The sequence below is a fragment of the Amblyomma mixtum genome, chromosome 5 (genome assembly GCF_055824585.1).
Source record: "Amblyomma mixtum isolate Tamu chromosome 5, ASM5582458v1, whole genome shotgun sequence".
Lineage (NCBI taxonomy): Eukaryota > Metazoa > Arthropoda > Arachnida > Ixodida > Ixodidae > Amblyomma > Amblyomma mixtum.
The window spans coordinates 182,550,235-182,570,023 of record NC_143016.1 but is presented as its reverse complement, the minus strand read 5'-3'; the positions used below and the strand labels follow the sequence as shown (position 1 = coordinate 182,570,023).

At 48.6% G+C, this 19,789-nt stretch overlaps 1 protein-coding gene across 1 annotated transcript in view; it reads left to right on the top strand.

Annotated features, from left to right (window-relative positions):
- The first annotated feature begins 4,399 nt into the window (after window positions 1-4,399).
- Window positions 4,400-19,789, top strand: part of LOC149345010 (uncharacterized) — a 37,543-nt gene continuing 22,153 nt past the window's right edge. The window contains exon 1 of the mRNA XM_089542717.1: window positions 4,400-4,596. Within this exon, the coding sequence (XP_089398843.1) occupies window positions 4,400-4,596 (197 nt within the window). The remainder of the gene's footprint in view (window positions 4,597-19,789) is intronic.

Sequence of the window (19,789 nt, the reverse complement as noted above, 5' to 3'; positions counted from 1 at the left end):
TTCTCCGACCACAAAGCTTCCTTCATGACTGTCAAGAACTGTTAGTGGAGTCTTTGTTAAAGGAATACGTGTGAAAAATAAAAAAAAAATTCTGTGATAGCGCATACATGTGTTGCTCGATTTCTTTGCCTCAATCTATCGAAAAGGTGAAACAGCTTATTTGCTGCGCTCAAATTTCGCATTAGGAAGTAACGTAATCGTCGGTAATTTTTTCTCTGCCCGGCGGATCCTTCCCAGCGGGGCATGGAGCACCTTACCACTTGGGAGGCTTGGTAGACCCTACTGCGCTCCGAGGACCCGGCCAAGCAAGCCATCGCCACAGGCCGGGCTGCCAGCGTGATGAGGCTCCGGGACATGAACGTTTGAGTGCAGTGGGGCCGTGCGGGGGCCCAAGGACCGACGTGTCCAAAAGTCCCTTGTTCCAAATAAAGTTTTCATCATCATCATCATCTGCAGTTTGCATAACAAGCGTTCTAAGCCACGTACCCATATCGTTTCATCCGTTTGTTAAGTATGAGCGCAAGTATTGTTAACTATGAAGACAAGATATAAAGTAGAAGAGAACAAAGTAACGAGAGGATAAAGACTTTGTAATAGCATAATGATAATGATAATAATAATGACGTTGGTGGCGCTGATGAACACTCTCAAGGTTAGGTTCACTTGTAAAAACATAAATACCCCCGAAAGCAGAAGATTTGACAGCCGTGGCCGTAGCTCAGCGGTAGAGCACCGGACGCGTAATTCGGAGGTCGTGGGTTCGGATCCCACCGGTGGCATGTGGTTGTTTTTTCTTCTGCTTTTCTAATCAATTTGCTTTAAGGGATAACACATTCAGTAATATTCTAAATTGATCAACACCACAAAATAAATAAATAAAATTAAAAATCCCGTGTGCCTCTTGGTTTCTGTGGCTGTTGGCTTCTGTCATAATGATAATTAAAGGGCATCATAGGGTTTCTCTGAAATTTCGGTTTAATGATCAAATCTGATACCTTTGAGTGGCCTGTCTCCGTCACAAGAAAGCGTTTTAAAATCACTGAATAAAATATTTTTTAGACAACAAAAACGGAATCTCGGTTGATGGCTGCGAACGATGCTCTCGTAAACACTCATACGTCCTTGAATGGTTCGAAATGGCCTTTAGGAATAATGAATTCCTACTCAACATGCCTATAGCGACCTAATAAAGGCGGAAATTTGCTCTTCAAACGGGCAGAGGGAAATATTGCACGATTAACGTCTGTGACGCAACAAACGCAGTGCTGCCCCCAGAAATCAGCTGAACTGAGGCCATGGCAATGGCCAACATTACATTCGCATGGCTTCGAAACTTGGCGGAAATGAGCAGGACGGCGACGGAAACCTCCAGTAAAAGTTTCATTAAAACACGTGAATCTCGCAAAAATAAAGGGATTGCCCTTTTAGCGCCCCCGTAATTTTTCTCATGGGATTTTGTGGCGTATGAAATTTCATGTAGCTGAGATCAGAGTGACTTCGTGGATAGGTTCAAACAGGAAGGTTATGACGGCTTTTCTGTGTCTATAACGCAAAGATTTTATTACAGACAGGCTGGGAAGGTGGGAGACAGAGAGTTTGCTGTATCTCCTACCTAGAATACCGGTGTTTTGTTATGGCGAAGAGCTTCCGCTAAACTGCTTCTATGCCATCTTTGACTGGCTAGGGGTCTTGTAGAAATGTTGGTAAGCTCCCGGTGCCTCACCCCGTTCACTATCTGTTTGTGAGAATCGCATCTACCTGCCCTGCCTCGACCGTCGGTTCCGTCTGGCGGCTGCATAAATGGATAATGAGCGAATTCAATAGCAATAGCAATAGCACACTCGCGTGCATTTAGCAATTCTTGCGTCAACTCCGGCAACCATTTTATTTTTACTCCTTCCTGGGGAACAATATTTACATCACAACGCAGAACGAAGTTTCAGTGAGAATCAAGATGATCATAAAGGAGTTTCTAAATGCCTCAGGGGGTCCTTTTACGGATTCCATCCATTAACATCATACTGGGTTAATGAAATAAACCTTTGACAACGTGGTGGTAGAACGTGGCCTAGTCTCACTTTGCATATTCAGTATTTAGCACGAAAGTCGTACAGTGAACAAAAAGAACCGGGTGTGGGGAGAGGTGGGAGTTTCTCAGGCTTGTTTTAATTTTAGTGCACAGGTTCTTGCTTACCTTTTACATAATAAACTCGGTCTGCATAGCTGTTGACATTGAACGTTGTTTTGTGGTAAGCAAACAGGGCGCCATCATCCTAGAAATTTAAACCCCATATTCCCTGAAATAGACAGCCATAAGTTTTCGTTTTTTACACGGACGATAATCGATAGCTATAAAAAAATAACTGTCCTTGCCTAGTGACATGAAGTTATTTTTTTTATTCACAATACACTACAGACCCCTGTTAGGAGTACTGAGAATCGTGTAATAGCAGAATAAGTACAGAAACCAGAAGTAAACATAGTCCCAGCGTGTAACCAGCGTTTAACTGTAAGCGCCTTTATGTATTGTGTCGCTACGTTTTGATCTCACTATTAGGTATGCGCACCCTGCTGCGAATGAGCGTCGTAAGTTTTTTATCAATAAACAAAAATGACTGCCGCTTAGCTACCTGGTTATGCAGGCGAAAGTCACGCTTCCGTAACCAGCGTGCAGTCAAGCTTCGGCTTATTCCTTCAGTCCGCGTGTCTGCCTAAACGTTGTCACCGCTGCCGCATGCAGTCCACACCTCTCTCGCACCGCCGCCACGTACTTCAAAGCTAGATTCCAGCGTCAACAGAAAAAGGGAGCGAGTTATGTGGTCTTCCTTTCCTCAAAATCATGGGAGTCTAGAGTATTGTTAATGCCAATGCCAATGAACACAACGAACGGCGACGCCCTCGAGCTTTTGTGACGCGTTTCCGCAACATCGTTGTCAATGTCGACGCACGCAGCGCACGCTGTCACTACCGCCGACTGTTATTATTTTTATTTCCTTTTCGAACGCTCCAACCTATTCTCTGTCACTAAGTCACCGCCGACTGCCTGTCACTAAGCCCGACTGAGGTGTCCACTGTCCCAGAGGGGGGGGGGGAGGCGGGGGGGGGGGCAGTTATGCTCTTTCCCTTTGCTTTCGAAGCTCCCGCTCTTCATCAGTTTCTGCTGCCCTTTTAGCGTGGTTTTGCTCTCTGTCGATTGCGAAATCCCTCGCATGGTTGGCGATGGCGACCGGATGATCAGATTTGCCAGCACCACCACCCCAAGACTGCGAGTACCCACTCTCGAGGACGTCGGCTTCAGCTGACTTACTTCGTCCATAGCGAGACACTGGATAGGCAGCCTGCCGCGGCGACGGCGGAGCGCGCGGCTGCAGCTGCTGCGAGTCACATGGCACTTCACGCGGCACCTTAGTAGCTCCGCTTCTCCTGTTCAAGATCAATCGTGCAGACAGAGTGAAGTCGGCGCCGCTAAGCTAGTAAAGCTTTAAAAAGTTAAAACTACGCTACACTTGCTCGCCAGAAACTGGACGACATGACTATTCGCAAACCCAAACTGCTGTCACGTGCAACGTGTGACCCAATTTTGTGTAGGAAGCGAGTGGTGTACAGGATAGTACTTTCTTGAATCGGCCGCCCAGCATGCAGGAGCCCTATGCCTACACTCTTTCGCTCCCCATGGGAATGCCCCGATCCACCGGGGCGCCAAAAACTCATCCTCCCCTGCACTTTCTCCTCTTCGGAGGCTGCTGTGTCCAGAACAGACCCACAAGAGCAGCAACGGCTAATCGAGGGCGCACGCAGGATGGCGAGAGACGACGGAGCTCTGTACTAAGGACACCGGCCCAAGAGGATGGAGACCAGCGCTCAATGTACCATTGGTTAAATAAAATGTGCCTCTTCCTCCTGTTGACGCATGTTGTGTTGACTGGCTATTGCATCATGATGCGTTTAAGATAGCATGCGAGATTGCTATCGTCCACAATGTGAAAAGCGAACGTTTTTGTGCTCTTTAATAAAAGTATTGAAAACGCGCTCGCGCTTCTTCGCTTTCCTCAGTACCCATGTGTTCAAGCTGCAGGCACCTCCTCTGTTCACTTAAAGGAAAAGCAGCCATAATAATTCAATAATACAATCTGGCGGGCTAGTTGGTGGGAATCCATGCGATTTCAGCAGCGCGAACACGGTTAGGAAAAGACAGTAGGGACAGGACAGAGCACTGAAGTATCTTGAAATAAAGTTGATAGTTCAGCGCTCCGTCCTGTCCCTACTGTCTTTTCCTAACCGTGTTCGCGCTGCTGAAATCCTATAATAATTCAGTTAGCTCTGTGGTCACATGTGCTCACAATTTATGTTAGGTGTTATATCGCAATGCTCACAGCCACTTTCTGGCTTAGGTTCTTCGATGACCGACCCTACGCCTGGGAATAAACTGTTGAGTCTGCTGAACACAAAGGTGCAGTCTTATAACCCGGGTAATTACTACACTGTGCAAGACTGCTCATGGACGACGCATTCACCGTTTGAAGGGGAGGGAGTCTACAATGTTACAATTACGGACGGCCACATTTATAACCTTGTTCAGCCAGGTCTTAGACCAAGGTAAGATGACTGGCATTTTTACTAAGCTTGATTGCGCCGAACACGCTGAATGACGAGAAGTCAGCACGATCTATTAAACATGCTTCACTTCTAATCCGCTTGAAGAAATACAAATTTCGCTATTTGAGGACGCCTGGCGAATTTTATCACCCTCACTGATGTTGTTGTAAGAATTACATTCAGTGTAGCGATCACACCCCGCTTTTCACCTAGCCTGCGGCGTCCGGAGTTTCTCATCCGCTAGTGGAGATAGAAATTTCGCTATATGAGCAGTGCCTGCCGAATGTTATCACCACCCTCACTGCTGATGTTGGTTGGCGTTACATTGAGGGTAGCGATCGCACCTCGCTTTTCTCTGAGCCTGCGGCGTGCGGACTTTCTTATCTGCTGGAGGAGATGAAAATTTCGCTATTTGAGCAGTGCCTGCAGAATTTTATCACCCTCACTCGTGATGTTCGTTGGCGTTACATGGAGGGAAGCGATCGCACGTTCGGTTTTCGCCTAGTTTGCGGCATGCGGACCTTCTTCTTCGGAAGGACATGCTGGCTGATTCGAGCTGAGGATTTCACCGCTCCCTAACTGCTTTACGACATTCTGCCCACCTGGCTAAGCGGGTAAGGCGGGTGTATCGGCTGCCGTGGTTTCCAGCACTGTATTAAATCTCAGGGATGCGAAATGCTCGCACTTGATGCGGCGTCAATCTCATGATCTATTAGTCCCTCCCCCCCCCCCCCATTGAAAAAATGGGAGATATGTACGTGACTTCTGCATTCAATTATTGCTGCGCAGACCTACGTTATCATGCATGTACGCGATCGTACGCCTACGCGATCATTCGCCTACGTGATCGTAAATGTAGCAGCCGTACGCGAAGTGTACGGCTCACATAATAGGTGCACATGACTGCATATCCCATGTAACAAAAATAAAACAGGTAATGTTGCAGAGCTGTGTCTTATGAACAGCAACAGACTTGTACTAAGTTTAGGTACCGCAAAGATGACTACTGAAAGTGCACACACAAAGTACCGTTGCCCAGGTGTACTGCAGGTTTCATGTGACGTCCCACTTAACTCCGCTCTGCGAGACATGCGTGTGGCCTGCGCACTGGGAAAGGGCGCGGGCATGTATAATTGGGATAATCCGCTTATCCCCGCCTGGTGCAACCTTCACCTTTTCACATGGCAATGAGCGAATTAGGATTTATCACGTCCTTTCACCGTGATTTTCACCAGCATCACAGACTAAGTGCTCACCTTTAGGACCTAAATGTGAACGGCACCATGTTTAGCTCACGCATGGGCGATGGTCCATCTTGTGAATCCATCTCAACCTTTTGATACTTTTTAACGTAATCAAATCTTGATTATTGCAATCATTGATTAAAGTAGTCTTTGTTCCACCTCTAGTGTGCACAGAGATTGTCACTGCAAGGTTTGGTTTGGTTTATGGGGTTTAACGTCCCAAAGCGACTGAGGCTATGAGAGACGCCGTAGTGAAGGGCTCCGTAAATTTCGACCACCTGGGGTTCTTTAACGTGCACTGTCATCGCACAGTACACGGGCCTCTGGAATGTCTCCTTCATAGAAATTCAACCGCCGCGGCCGGGATCGAACCCGCGTCTTTTGGGTCAGTAGCCGAGCACCATAACCACTTAGCCACCGCGGCGGCCTTCACTGCAAGGGTTCTTTTGGCCAATTTCAATGCTTGCATGGTTACCATCCTTTCTTTATGGCACATCTCAGACCATTGATGCGAAGGGTTTGTTCAGGGCATTGAGCCGGTATTAGTGATGCAAAACTATCGATAATACTATCGATACTATCGATAGTTGAGTCACTATTGCCACCTAGTATTGCCAGGTGGCGCATACGAAGTAGAGCGACGACGACGAAGTAGGGCTCGCGCCGTGTGGAATCTGTCCTTTTGTTGTCCCAACTTGCCTGGCCTTCCCTTTCGTGCCTGCTAATAAAGGCCCCTTCTTCAGCAAGTACGCTACAGTCTGGTGGAGTGTGCCGGGTACCCGAGAGCCCATGCAAGAGACCCCTCCAGGCAGCCGTCGAGCCAGCCCTGTACCGCTTGACACCCCGGTACATCGCTTCAGCCGGAGGATCCAGGGACTGCCATCGGAGGTTGGACCATTAGAGAGCGGCGCCAAGGCGACAGCCGCTCCTCCTCCTCTGCAAACCGCTGCTGCCGCGCCATCCCACTACACCTTGATGACTCCGCGGATTCCCAAGACGTTCCGTGGGGAACTTTTTGAGGATGTGGAGGACTGGCTCCTTCACTTTGAACGCGTAGCTGCGTTTAACCAATGGGACGACGCAGCCAAACTCCGGAACGTTTACTTCAGCCTCGAGGATGGTGCTCGCACCTGGTTTGAGAACCGTGAGGACGTTTTATCTCATGGCATGAGTTCCGTCGTCGGCTGCTGGAGGCTTACACAAGCGCTGATTGTCGCGAACGAGCTGAACGTGCGCTACAATCCCGCATCCAGCTGCCAAACGAAAGCGTTCAGATGTACGTTGAGGACATGACGCGCCTGTTTAGAAGAGCTGATCCGGCCATGCCAGAAGAAAAGAAACTCCGGCATTTGATGCGTGGCGTCAAAGAACAGCTCTTTGCAGGCCTCGTGCGCAGCCCACCATCGACCGTCGCTGCATTCCTTGCCGAGGCCGCGTCGATGGAAAAGGTTCTTCAACAACGTTCTGCGACTTACAACCGGCCCGTGCATGCTGCTGCAGTCACCGAATCGTTTGCCACCGCCGGGAGTCACCCTGACAATTTGTGCGAACTGATTCGCACCATCGTGCGTGAAGAGGTCCTCAAGTTTTGCAGCCCTTCGCAGTCTGCACTTGGTTCGATTTCCGCTCTTGTTCGCGAGGAGGTGCAACAGGCGTTCAGGTGTCCTACCGTCGAAACACCACCTCTGCCGGGAGACTACAGCCGCCCCACCTATGCCGAAGTTGCGAGACGCCCGGCTGCAGCTTCGCCACCGCCGATTCCAGTAACGCCTCCTGCACCGCTGACCCCAGTTCCACCAGTCCCGTATTTCGACGATCACCGAGCGCACTTGCGGAAGGCCGATGTCTGGCGCACACCTGACAACCGGCTACTCTGGTTTCACTGCGGAGAACCAGGCCATCTCTACAGCAATTGCTCTTATCGACGCCTCGGGCTGCAGGGATTTCGAGCCGATTCGCCCAGACCCCGGTTTTGCCACCAGCCTCCAGCCATTGAAGACTTCCTCGCGGAACAGCGACTTTCAGCCCATGCGCCGCATCAGCCGCGCTCATCTTCTCCGAGGCGCTCTTCCCCGAACCCGCACAGCTCCTTGCGAGCCGCACAGGGTCGCTCGCCGAGCCCTCGCCGAAAAAACTGAGACCAGCGACCTTCGGGGGCGAGGTCGCTGGGAGTCGCTGCGCTGAAGACCTCCCGCCGCCGCCGCTACGCTCCGACCGTGAACAGATAGCACCGTCATCTGACCAAGAAAGCTGCGTTTCCTTGGACATACCTGTTCTTCTCGACGGTCACAGAGCCAGTGCATTAGTGGACACCGGGGCCGACTATTCAATTATGAGTGATAAATTGGCGACTCTTCTAAAAAAAGTGCTTACGCCTTGTTCCGTAGTGCATCTCCGTACTGCCGGTGGTCATCTCGTTACTCCAAAGGGTATTTGCACGGCTCGCGTTCAGGTTCAGGGATCTACGTTCGTCGTCAGTTGTGTAGTTCTGTGCAATTGCTCCCGCGATCTCATTATCGGCATTGACTTTCTGCGGGAGTATGGTGCTGTCATCGACGTCCGCCAACGAATCATCACCTTTTCGACCAGTAAAGCGACCCTCCTCGCCGAATCTTGCCACCGCAGTGCCGCCCTTCGTGTTTCTGCAGACAGTGTCACCTTGCCGCCACGGAGCAGTGTTTTGGTTGAAGTCACCTGCAACGACTTGCATGACGAAGAAGCAGTCGCTGAGGCTAACCGTTCACTCCTGCTTACTGAAGGCATCTGCGCCGCTCGCAGTCTACTGACGCTTCCTGGTGGCCGGTCTGCGGTCCTGGTCACTAATTTTTCTAATGAGTACCGGCACCTATTTGCAGGAACTTCTATCGCTTCTGCCGAAACTGTTACCGATATTCCCGTTTGTTTTGCGTCCGCGGCAGCCGGCACTGACGAACCTTCCCTTGAAAACGTCGACATAAACTGCCACCTGTCTCAGGAGCAACGACTGGCTTTGGAACAGCTGCTGAAGGAATACAAGTCGTGCTTCGCTTCCTCCTCGAAGGTTCGTCAAACACCCATAACGCAGCACCGCATCATCACCTATGACGACGCTCGCCCTATACGACAGCAGCCTTATCGTGTTTCTGCTAAAGAACGGGTGGTTATCCAAACTCAGGTTCAGGAAATGCTTGACGATGGCATTGTTCAACCTTCCCAAAGCCCGTGGTCTTCACCTGTAGCCATTGTTAAGAAGGACGGCACTCTCCGGTTTTGTGTCGACTATCGCAAACTGAACAGTGTGACCAAAAAAGAGACGTCTACCAATTGCCGCGCATTGACGACTCGCTGGATAGATTACGGCGCGCTAAGTACTTCTCATCCTTTGATTTAAAGAGCGGCTATTGGCAAATTGAAGTAGACGAACGGGACCACGAAAAAACCGCCTTTGTGACTCCAGATGGCCTTTATGAATTTAAAGTGCTTCCTTTCGGTTTGTGCTCCGCCCCGGCTACGTTCCAACGGATGATGGACACCGTCCTCACAGACCTCAAGTGGCAAAGCTGTCTTGTTTACTTGGACGACGTCGTAGTTTTTTCGGAAATATTTTACCAACATCTCCAGCGCCTGCGGGCTGCCCTCGAAGCCCTCCGCTCGGCAGACCTTACCCTGAAGCCGCAGAAGTGTCATTTCGGTTACGAAGAGCTCAAATTTCTGGGTCACGTTGTGAGCGCTGAGGGAACTGCGGCCGGACCCCGAAAAGACTGCCGCCGTCGCACGTTTTCCCGTTCCGACCGACAAGAAAGCTGTCCAGCGCTTCCTGGGTCCCTGTGCCTATTATCGGCGCTTTACTGCGGACTTTTCCACGATTGCTGAGCCGTTGACGCGCCTCACCAGGAATACCACCTCCTTTGTCTGGACCACTGAGCAACAGACCGCTTTCTCTACGCTCCGCCAGCTGCTTCAAACACCTCCCGTTCTTGCGCACTTCGACGGAGATGCTGATACCGAGGTCCACACCGACGCCAGTAACATCGGCCTTGGCGCTGTCCTTGTTCAACACCAAGAGGGCCTTAGGGTTATCGCCTATGCTAGCCGTACTCTCTTGCGCGCCGAGAGCGATTACTCCACGTCTGAAAAAGAATGTCTTGCAGTCATGTGGGCCACCATGAAGTTTCGCCCTTATCTATACGGCCGCCCATTCAAAGTGGTCACCGATCACCACTGCCTATGCTGGCTGGGAAATTTGCGAGACCCATCTGGACGCCTGGCACGCTGGAGCTTACGGCTCCAGGAATTTGACATTACTATTATCTACAAGTCCGGCCGCAGACACGAAGACGCCGACACACTGTCGCGTGCACCAGTTGATCCTGCTGACGCAGCGCCCGATGACGACAGCGGCTTCCTTGGTACTCTCACCGCCTCCGACCTACTGACTCGGCAGAGGGCGTACTCGGACCTTCGACCACTCATCGACGCCCTTGAAGGTAGTGATGCGGCTATACCTCGCCACTTCTCTCGACGTCTTGGCTCCTTCTGTTTGCGGCAAGGTCCCTTGTACAAGAAGAACTCGAGAGGCAACGATAGACCTTACCTTCTCGTCATTCCAGCCGAGCTCCGATCTGACGTTCTTTTCGCCTGCCACGATGAGCCCACGTCTGGCCACTTGGGCTTTTCACGTACGCTCGCCAGAGTGCGGAACATGTACTACTGGCCTGGACTTTCTGCTGATGTCAAACGATACGTTAAAAGCTGCCGAGAATGCCAGCGCCGGAAAACGCCACCACTTAAGCCGGCGGGGTTTTCTCAAGCGCGTTACTGCCCCTCGCGCTCCGTTCGACCAGATCGGCATGGACCTCCTCGGGCCTTTCCCTTTGTTGCAGGGCGGCAATAAGTAGATCATAGTTGCTACCGACTATTTGACTCGCTACGCCGAGACCAAGGCGATCCCTCGTGGCACAGCTTCAGAAGTCGCAGAGTTTTTCATGCACAACATCGTCCTGCAACATGGCGCTCCTTCGCACGTGATTACAGACAGAGGGACGGCGTTTACAGCGCAGCTAATCGACCACATCTTTCGGCTGAGCTGCACAACTCACCGCAAGACCACGGCCTACCATCCGCAGAGCAATGGCTTGACCGAACGATTAAACAGGACCCTGGCGGACATGTTGTCCATGTACGTAGATGTCCAACACAAAACTTGGGATGAGGTCCTGCCGTATGTCACCTTTGCCTACAACACCGCCCTGCAGGAAACTACGCGCTTCTCCCCGTTTCGCCTTGTGTACGGACGCGAAGTCCAGAGCATGCTTGATGCCATGCTCCCGTGCCCAGAGGATGACCAACTCGCCCCAGACGCCCAACAATTTGCCCAACGTGCTGAAGAAGCCCATCAGCTGGCCCGCGTGCACATCGGGCAACAGCAGAGCTCGGATGCGCGCCGTTATAACCTTCGCCACCGACAGGTTGACTACAAACCCGGTGACCAAGTCTGGGTGTGGACTCCTGTTCGTCGCCAAGGCTTGTGTGAGAAACTGCTCTGCCGCTATTTTGGCCCTTACAGAGTGGTACGGCGTGTGAGTGAGGTTAACTATGAAGTGGTTCCGGACGGTGCTGCGCAACCGCGACGCCGACAGCCCGACTCTGACATTGTGCACGTTGTGCGGCTTAAGCCGTACTATACACGGTAACGCAACCGTGCTGATGTTTTCGCGCGCTTCAGTTGCGACACTTTGCTTCTTTTTTTGTTTATTTTTTGTTTCACCCTTACGTCGACAGCGACAGCGCTCTTTTTTTTCTTCATAAGGGGGGAATAATGCCACCTAGTATTGCCAGGTGGCGCATACGAAGTAGGGCGACGACGACGAAGTAGGCCTCGCGCCGTCTGGAATCTGTCGCTTTTGTTGTCCCAGCTTGCCTGGCCTTCCCTTTCGTGCCTGCTAATAAAGCCCCCTTCTTCAGCAAGTACGCTACACTATCGAACTATCGATGGCAGAAAAGACTATCGATAGTACTCTTGATAGTCATTACTTTTGATAGTACTATCGGTAGCACTATCGATAGTAGTTTCGATAGTTAGATTGATAGCACTATCGATAGTAGTTTCGATACTTCTATTGATAGTACTATCGATAGCCGTATCGATACCACTTGTAATATACAGGGTGTCCCAGCTAAATGTAACCAAGCTTTTAAAAAACACGGGGTGTCCTAGCCGTGTGAAACCAAATGAGGGTTGTTTAGAGTCGCGTGACCTAGTCTGCAGTATTTTTTCGTTCTTCAAGGTTGAATAATTAGTGAAGCTTAATTAACTAACTTTTTAATTATTGACTTGAGGAACAAAGTGTCAATCGAAAAGTTGTAGGTCGCTTTGAGAAACAGCTTACTGAGACATTTGCAGCAAAGTAATACTTACGTATAGTAGTTTTTTTACCGGCCTTTAACCATAACCCGCACAATAAGAAAAAGCTTCCACATGACAACTGTGCCACTTCAACGTCCCAAGACGCGCCTTAAAGAATAAAATCCATTTTTTCTGAAGTCCTCTCCTCGATGAGACTTTGGGTGCACATCGGGGCAGAGAAGTGAGCGAGCAGCTGGTCACGTGACAACTTTCTTCTAAGGCCAATAAATGAAGCTACGTAAATCGTAACTTGACGGAAATAGCACTACTAACGGTTTTTTGAGGGGATCTAAAACTTTTGCGTTGACACTTTCTTCCTGAAGTGAATAATTAAAAAGTTAGCTAATTAAACTCAACTAATTAATTAACTTTGAAGAGCGAAAAAAATACTCAAGACTAGGCCACGCGATTATGAACAACTCTGAGCTGGTTTTACTGGACTAGGACACTTGGCATTTTTTAAAAGTTTGGTTACATTTAGCTGGGACACCCTGTATAGTACTATCGATTCCATAAAATCATCCACGCGTACCCACTGCATCCTAAACTTGGTTTCCCGAGTGTGTGGTATGGAGGTGATGATATGAGTAACTGACAGGACTCGCCCCTTTTCGCGGCCTACGCGCCACCGAGCTCTGTAAACGTGCCCTACGTAAAGTTGTTGGATAAAATGTTAGCGTGCGAATGTCCTAGTTGCGAAGCATGTGTGCGAAAAGCATTTCTGCAGCGGTTATGTCAGCAAGACGACGTCTGCTGTGCACGATAGTGTCCTGTAAGCCAGCACAACTTGTGCTCTTTGTTCTTTCATCGAATGCAGTTCCAGGTATTTCTCCCGAACTGTCCCAGTGCACGTTAATGAACCACAGCCGGTCGGAATTTACCCGGAGACCTCCACTACGGGATCCCTTATAGCTTGAGACTCTTTTGGACGTTAAGCCCATGAGACCGTGAAACCAATCAGGTACCGCAGATCGATGTTCTGGTTATATCGCTGGCAAACAAATGCATAATGCATAATAGTTGGTTTGGTTTTGTGGGATTTAACGTCCCAAAGCGACTAAGGCTATGAGAGACGCCGTAGTGAAGGGCTCCGGAAATTTCGACCACCTGGGGTTCTTTAACGTGCACTGACATCGCACAGCACACGGGCCTCTAGAATTTCTCCTCCAAAGAAATTCTAGCCGCCGCGGCCGGGATCGAACCCGCGTCTTTTGGGCCAGCAGCCGAGCACCATAGCCACTGAGCCACCGCGGCGGCGCGCATAATGCATAATAGTTTTACGAACGATAGTTTCACCATGGATAGTTTCACTATGAATAGTCTAGCTATCGGTAGCGGTACTAACGATAGTAATACTATCGATGCTACTATCCATAGTGCTACTATCGATAGTAGACTATCTATAATACTATCGATAGTCTATCGATAGTAGCACTATCGATAGTTTTTTTACACTATCGATAGTTTCAAAAAAAAAAATTGATACTATCGATAATCAATTTTCCGATAGTTTCGCATCATTAGCCAGTATTCCTCAGGATACTTCTGGCTGGCATGGCCTTGCACCTATACGCCATACGCCTCTGTACAGAAAGAATAGAAACCAGAAAACTAATTCAAGTCACGTTACTGTGAAGGAGAAGTCTCGGTGTGCAACTGGGCTCACTGCTAATGCAGTTCGAGATTAAAACTGCTCGATCAACAGCTGACACATGAGTGCAGAGAAGTTAAATTGTGGCGTTTGCTTCTATAATGCAGAAAATGCAGTAAGGTTAATGCATTAAATAGCGATGGCTACAGGAGACAATTATGCCTAATCAGTGCGTTCATACGCCTACCGGAGTTTACTCTGTCGTTAGGACAAAAATCATTTAGAGCTGACTGAGCCGTCTTTTTTTTTTCGCACGCTGCAGGCGGTGCTGAAGATTACTAGCTAGTTAACAATAATAAAACTGCCTGACCACAGAAAGCTAGATATGATCACGCCAAAATTGAAAATGTTAGGCAGAAAAAAAAAGAAAAATTTGGCACGGTTGCAAGCTTTGTACTTTCAAACCATTACAACTCATAAATATTAAAACGGGCTGAGTGTCCCTTTAGGCACACATTCACCCTACTACCTTTGCATTGTGTTCAGCTTTTCTTGTGTCAGTGCTGGTTTGCACTGGGCCCGTCTTTCAAGTTATAGCCGCAATAACTTCTTGTAACGCTTCTGTAATGTCAACAGTGTCGGAAGGGAACAGCAGTTCACAATTAGTGGAGAGGAGCTGGGAGTGGTAAGGGAATACGTGTACTTAGGGCAGGTAGTGCCCGCAGACTCGAAACTCGACAGCGAAATGGCTAAGACAAGAAGAATGGGTAGAGCGCATTTGGCACGTTCTCTCAGAGAATGAACGGTAGTTTACCAATATTCCTGAAGACAAAAGTATATAACAAATGTATCTTACCGGTACTCACCTATGGGCCAGAAACGTGGAGGCTAACGAAAGGGGTTCAGCTTAAGTTAACGACAACGCAGCGAGATATGGAAAGGAAAATTATAGGTGTAATATTAAGAAAGTGGAGGAGAGCAGTGTGGGTCAGGGAACAAATGCGGGTTAATGAAAAATCTAGCGGAATTCACAAGGATGAAATGGGCGTGGGCAAGGCACATAATGCGAAGGCAAGATAATCGGTCGTCCTTAGAAGCACCCGAATGTATTACAAGATACGACAAGTGTAGCAGGTGGCGGCAGAAAGTTTGGTGGGCGGATGAGAATGAGAAATTTGCGAGGATAGGATAGCCGCAGCTGGCACAGAACAGAAAGGCCTTTGCCCTGCAGTGGGCGTAGTCAGGCTGATGATGAAGATGATTTTCACGACTCTAGAGAACCATAGTGGAGAGTACTAGATTATATAGACCATTTCTGGTTCTTAGCGTGCGCTGACATCGCACAACACACAGGAACCATTTGCATTTCGCTTCCATCGAATCATAGATGAGATTAAGCTCAGGTCCTTGTAATTAATAAAATGCGCAGAACGAACAAAAAATGTACTGGCCGGTAACTAAATCCTCGCAACATTTACTTGATTCCAATTTCAAAAAAGCTTAGTTTCTTTTTTAATCTCGATTCTGTTTAGCTGCGTCAGGCGGGCGCCCTCTTATTAAAGTAAGCCGCTACTGGGGCGCGATTACGAGTCGCTCAAAATCATCTCAATCTGAAAGTGTCTCAAAAAGTGTCTCATTGGCCCCGTTCCTATTGGTCGGTGTGACCAGCGGCCATATTGTTTTTTTTGCGTCACCGGCCGACGTCATAAAACGGGCAGAAGTGTTGACGTTGCTTACCTAATTATGCGAGCCGATTGAGACGATTTTTCGGGATTGAAACGAGTGGTGTCAAACCGCTTGAGACAGAAAATGGCGGTTGTTTACATGGCCGGTGGCCGCGCGAGCAACGCTGTAAGCGGGTGCATGAAGACGGTTTTGACGTGCCGGACGAGTTGTTTCGACGTTTTGACATAGGAAGGAGCACAATGGCTGTGCGACGAACTCGCCGTTGAACTTGGAGGTGTGCTGGTGAGTGCGCGGTCAGTGGAGCGGCAAGTGCCTGTGCGCGCCTTCGCGGCCGGTGGGTTTCATGACACCGTAGGAAATGAAGTAAACGTCGGCGTAGCCCAACCGACTGTGACCAAATGTTTGCGGTGAGTTGCGGAGACCGCTGTCAAAGTTAAGACGCAGAAGGTGCGCGCTTTCCGGCGAGACCCCTGAAGACAAGGCGGCGGCGAAGGCGGACTTCCTTCGCATATACTTTCGCCAGCGCAGTATCCCCGGCGGCGTCATCCGAGAATCATCCGAACGGAAAGGCAACAACACCAACACGAATATCAAGTGCTTAACCCGAAGCGGGCGGCATGAGTTGGTTATGAGGCGGAAGAGTGATTGTTGCCGCAGTGACCGGGCGTGCCGTCCCTTAATTCCCGCAGTGAGATTGCAAGCTCCCAGCAGCTGCACCGGTCTGCTCCCGTATGTCGGCAGTTGTTGCAGTGTGATTATTCATGGTCGCCGGGTATTTTCTGAACAAAAATAAATATAATCACGCATCGCCCTTGGAGCACATTTGCCATCGATAGCAGTGTAGGTGAGTTGACACTGGCGAGTCGCGGAGGTCGCGCGACAAGCTTAAATCGATTTATTACGCTCCCTGCCCGCTTTACATGTGCTTCGCAAACCGTAACTAATTGACCGAAATCGGTCGCCTACAATACTAGCGCGACGTTTGCAACTCGCCAGTGTGAACTTGCCTTAAAGCTGCCTTCGCCGGTTTTCGAGCCAAGCGCTCCTTGCAAATTGATCTCGGCAGACCCGTAGCAATCACTGCCTTTAAATAGATTTTTGCACGCACTTAAGACGTCCGCACAGCACCTTGATTCTATGTAGTGTGTAAAAAAAGGACAGCCGTCAATCAGCTGATTTTTTTTTCTGGCTGCCATGTTTACGATGGCTGAGTATGTGCGTGGAGGGATAAGGCTGAATCCATGGCTGAATCCTTTGAATCAGGGGGCAGCTCACGACACCTAGTCGACGCTACCGACGCTTTTCCAGCGTCAGCGCACCCTCGCGGCAGCAAAAGTGACTGAAGAGCAAACTTAATTCCAAAATTTAGGACGCTTCTTCTTTTGCTTCAGGTCGTTGAGTTTGAAACATAGTTTGTTAGCGAAATAAAACATTCTTCAAATTATTAACGGCGTGTTTCCAGCAAAACTTTAGCATACAGTCCTTTATTGCGCAACTAAATGCTTCCTGGGTGGAACCCTACTATTAGACACCACAACCTCGCTGCTAATTGGTTGATTGCGCGGTCAACGACTCGCGGTGTCGTCATTTTGACGTCAGAGTCTCAAAATTAAGACAAAAACTCGTAATCACACCCCTGGCTCATTTATTGTTGCCGGCCGCGACGTACGGATCTGTACGAAGTTGACCAAGAACGTCCCTGTGCCGTGAAATGTTGGTAGCGGTTGCAGGCTCCCGGCTGTGGAAAATAATTCGAGGCAGGCTTGTATGAAACAGTGGGGCACGCCTCCATAAAAGGAGATCACCTGGGACTTCTACTCACAACATATTTGTGGCCCTCTTCTGGGTTTGTAGTATCTAAGGCGTAGTTTAGGAGGCTGTTTGAGGCCCCCATACCTGCTCCTCAAAGCACAAATGGCATGTTAAAGAATGGCGCTGAAATGTTTAGCGGTTTAAGTTGTCGCCGAGCATACAATAGGGCGTAGCAGAGTGACTTCAAAAGTGTACATACTGCCTAGCACCCAATATCTTAAATAAAGCAATGAAAAGATATTGTTATGGAAGAAAGCATATTAATCGCTATGTAAAATGTTCATTAGCAGTGAGATAAATTCGACTTCCTTGCAATATGTCACCCAAGAAGGACACAGCGAAAATCGTCAATTCGGCTTCCTTGCAATAATATACGTCAGCCTGGCAGTGCGTCAGTCGTCAATTTAGGAACACGCACAAACTGTACAGAAACCAAAAAGGTGCACTGATGAGAGCAAAGCGTTTGCTTTACTTATGAGGTGAAGGTATGTGGAGAAAAGATTCTTGGCAAAGTAGGCATCGCCATTCTTGGCATCTGCTAAAAGAGGGAGCGGACACGCAGATGATGGTCTACATTTCAAAGTTAAACAATTTAGTAAAACATACTTTGTTCAGTAATATTAACAAAAGTAGAGGAGAAATAAAAAAGCTGGCACGTGTAATCAGGCAGCAGGAGGGACGCACAACTGGAAAAGTGCAGTGATGTACTATGCAGACAAAGTAGAAGAAAAAAAAAACAGGAGAACAGTTCGCAAAACATAAATCAGAAGCGGACAACACAAAGAAGGAAGCCAGGAAAAATATTGCTGCATCTGTAAATTGAAACAGCGAAAGGTGAAAATCTAAAAAATCTAAATAGCATAAAGCAGGAAGTGTAACACAAACTGACGACAGGGGAAGTAGGAACGGTATGGTTAGCACTATAATACATTCGCTTTCAGAACAAACCAATGTGCGCCTAGTCACGTCAAGATACAGGGCCAAGGAAGACAGTTTCATAGTGCGGCAGGAGTACCTTTATTTCTAGTATTCCTAAAAAGGTTTGTATGTTGCTACTCAAGTCAAATGCCTCTTGACTGCTGTGAAGTTTTTTACTACATTCATTGCTGCTAGGTGCATGAGAAGAAGGGGTCACATTTATTACGTATGTCTTTTCGCGGTTTGCCTTTGTTTCTGTACTCGATTTTTACAATTTCTGAGTGTGTGCAGTACAAGAAATATATTTTGGCGAGCTAAGCATGTACACCGTTGGGAATGCAGCATCAATCTGTCTTATATGCTGATTGTTTTGAGATTCTTTGACAATGTCGACAGGTGCCATATTGGAAGGCCGAGTCAACGAGGCCACTAAGAGCGCCTAAATTCCTATAAATGTATTAGAGCAGGTATATCACTGAACTTGCAAAATGACAGCACCAGGGAAGTGAAATGGCAAAAAAGCACCAAAACTCACTCAGGTAATGTTTTGTGCTTGCATGCAGACGAATGCAGACATGACTACTAAGCATGGAAGATTTTCGATATACCACTTTCAGGTATTTTGTGCATGCACCATATGTTCACATACTATGCGGTAGCTTGCAGTAGATAGTGCTTATTTAGCACTGAAATCTTGGGGCAGCAAAAATATTGCGAGTACAATGAGAGGCTATAGGAACCCCAATAAAATGTGCTCCTGCTACGAAAGACGTTGTCTGCTAAGCATGTCCAAGTAAGACATAAAATTCCGTTACCGTTTGACCTTTCAAATCCATTCATAGCTCCAGTAATGCTTTTGATATACTGGCCCTCAAGGTAAGTTAGAGGACTTCGCAGGGAAGGTTTCTGAGGGGCGCCATGTGACACCACTACAAGAGTAGTGGGGTGACATGGTTATCGTTCGTCTTTAATTGTCTTGCGGAGTGTCATGTGACATGGTTATTAGAGAGGAAGATTAACAGGGCTGCTCTCAAGGTGTACCATCGCCTTAAAATGCTGCGCTAGAGATCATCACTCCATAATAAGCATCAAAGTGGTAATGTTTGATGACAATCTATTGTGATGGGACGCACATATATTACTTCTAACTGAGGAATGTGAACATAAGTCATTGAGATTCTGGTTTAAAGCGGAGAGTGCAGCACACCAGTAGTCACACTGAAGCGCTCGGCTGGTGACCAGAAAGGCGCGGTTTCGATCCCGGCCGCGGGGGCCAAATTTGGATGGAGACAAAATTCTGCGGGCCCATGTACTGTGTGATGCCAGTGCACGTTAGAAAAACTGAGGTGGTACAACTTGCGGAGCTCTTCCTTGCCGCGTCCCTCATAGCCTTAGTCGCTTTCGGACGCTGTACAAACCATACGCCTTGAACGAGTACAGACAATAAAAAAACGCACCACATCTCGTAAGTTAAGAACCTTCCCGTTGAGACGTCGTTTTAGGCCTCTTTAGTGAAAAGCAGGCATTTCAACTGCATCACGCCATAATTTCCAACTG